This window comes from Fulmarus glacialis, unplaced genomic scaffold (assembly GCF_000690835.1).
Source record: "Fulmarus glacialis isolate BGI_N327 unplaced genomic scaffold, ASM69083v1 scaffold19970, whole genome shotgun sequence".
NCBI lineage: Eukaryota > Metazoa > Chordata > Aves > Procellariiformes > Procellariidae > Fulmarus > Fulmarus glacialis.
Genome location: NW_009188535.1, coordinates 2,168 through 4,455, shown reverse-complemented (window position 1 = coordinate 4,455; position 2,288 = coordinate 2,168). Strand labels below are relative to the sequence as shown.

The 2,288-nt window shown below is 55.4% G+C and overlaps 1 protein-coding gene across 1 annotated transcript in view; it reads right to left on the bottom strand.

Moving 5' to 3' along the window:
* Positions 1–537: 537 nt before the first annotated feature.
* TBL2 (transducin (beta)-like 2) overlaps positions 538–2,288 on the bottom strand; it is a gene marked incomplete at its 5' end in the record, with an annotated part of 3,914 nt that continues 2,163 nt past the window's right edge. The window contains 2 exons of the mRNA XM_009579073.1: positions 538–994; positions 1,377–1,529. Coding sequence (XP_009577368.1) covers positions 538–994; positions 1,377–1,529 — 610 coding nt within the window. The remainder of the gene's footprint in view (positions 995–1,376; positions 1,530–2,288) is intronic.

The window sequence follows — 2,288 nt, the reverse complement described above, 5'->3', positions numbered from 1 at the left end:
GGCAAGTCCCGCCCAGCGCTGTACCGGGACTAGAGGCCCCTGGGTCGTGCCCATGCCGGTTGTGCATCACTTCAACTCCCCGAGCCGGGTGTGCAGGCAGCAGCATTAAGGCGCTGCCCGTTCCCACGCAGCAGATACCCCGGCATTTAGCATCAAAAGTTGAGCTTGGGCAGCCCCTCCGCAAAAAAACCCCGCACAAAAACCCCCTTTCTAAGCCCAGAAAACTTCACTGGCCCTGTCTGAGTAATCACTCCCAGAGGATATCGATGAGACAGCAGGTGGGGACAAGCCCTTGGAAGGAAACAACAGTGTCACCCCAGGGACCCCTTGATTGTCCCCCACCTTCCCCAGGCAGATGCGCTGTCCAGCTCTCCATGGCTACGGTCAGAAAGCACGCGAGGAAGGCCCTGGGCGCGCGCTCTCTGCGCGATCTTTTATTACAAGTTGTTCAGTGTTATTAAAAAAAAAAATCCCCAAAGGCAGAACGCGGCTGCCTGCGACCGCGGAGAGCTGGGATATGCCAGTGTGGGGGGAGGATCAGTGCTTCTTTCCATAGATTGCGGCCAGCGCTTTGCGGGCACTGGAGATCTGCTGCTCCAGCCTCTCTCGGGTGGCTTTGTTCGCAGTTTTTTTCAGCATGGTCTCCATCTCCTCCACCACTGCCCTGTGACCGGCAGTGTTGTGGAAGACGCGGATGGCCCGGTCCCCACACGACACCAGGTAGCGGCTGTTGGTGTCAAAAGCCAAGTCTGTTATGCACTGTCCATGCACACCGAGAAAGCGCTCCTCCTCCTCTCCTCTCCTCGTGTTGTACACAACAATGTCTGTGCCGCTAGAGATGGCGACGACTCGAGCATCGGGGGACAGGGCGATGCGACAAGGCTCCGTCACCTCGCACTTCCCTGTCAGAAGCAGGTACGGATCCTGTTGCTTCTTATATTCCACGTCTGTGTCCCAGAACTTCCAGGTCCCGTCCTTCGAAACAGTCGCCATCCTGCAGCCAGGAGACAGAGCACAGGTGAGCACGAGGAAGTTGGGCGGCACCTCTTCCCCTGCCGCGCCTGCGAACCAGGAATCCTGTGCGGCCAGAGAGCTCTTTTGAGAAGCGTGAGTGTACACGCATACGGTCCTCATCCTCTTTCCAGAGCACGGAGAACAGTCACCCCCAGGAGGAAATCCACAGGGAATACGCAGGCGGCACGAGCCAGTCAAGGTTTTGCTGCCCTGGGCTCCCAGGAGAGCGCACAGGGCAGCATTCCCCCCTACCGCGCAGGGGTGCAGCCCCCCACACAGGCTGCTGCCGCACGCTGGGTGAGCTCACGTGTCCCGAGGGCGAGCCAGAGCGTACTGTTTCAGGCAGCGGATCACACACTTACCTCCTCGAGTCATTAGAGAAGGAGAAGGAATGCATGCCGGCGGTGTGGCCTTTCAATTCAAAAGCCCTGGCCACCTCCCGGAAGTCTCCGTTCTTGCCGAAACACACCTCCCACACCTTTACATCAGGGGTAAAGCCACAGGATGCCACAAACCTGGGTGAAAGACACAGGGTATCTGTTACAGAGCACCTACCTCATCCGGGCCGTGGGGCCAGCCCTACAGAGCTCTCCTCTGGCCTCCGGAGCAAGGCAGGCGCCAGGGGCAGCCCTCCTGTACAGAGCGGTGCCTCAGACAGGGCTCTGTGAAGGCAAACCTACCCAGACACCGATGTCCAAATCTTTGCTTTGGTCAGCAGAAAAAGTTTTCCCTTTTCACTGAAACCAGGCTGGTAAAGGGAACACTAAGGAAGGCCACCAGAGACCGGAGCAGCAACTCCACAACTTGGGCATGAGAAACTCCCAGGCCAAAATAAAAAAGCTAAGTGCTTTTGATGTCCAAACTCACCGAGCTTGGAGCATGGCAAGTCTTCCTGCAGCAACAACTTAGAGACAGAGCAGAGAACATGATTTTCCTGACAATCTCTCAGTAATAAAGATTTTAATTTTATAATTGACCTTTAAAAGGTTAAAAACAAGTTAGAAATGCTGTTTGCTTTGCATACGCCATTTGCGTTGTCCCACTTCTGCTGTCTGAGGCCAATGCTGTTCTCCTCAGCTATTCAGGAGATGGTTAACAGGAACAGCACTGCTGAGGCACAACAGCAATCCACTGAGTGTGTGAGACTATGTAGGCAAGAGTCAGCGCTCCTGGAGGGGCTGCTCTCGGGGGCCAGAATCGCTTTTTAAAATGTGAAACCCTCAGAAAATTGCATTAAAGTAACAGCTAATTGCCGATGGTCTGAACTGATGACG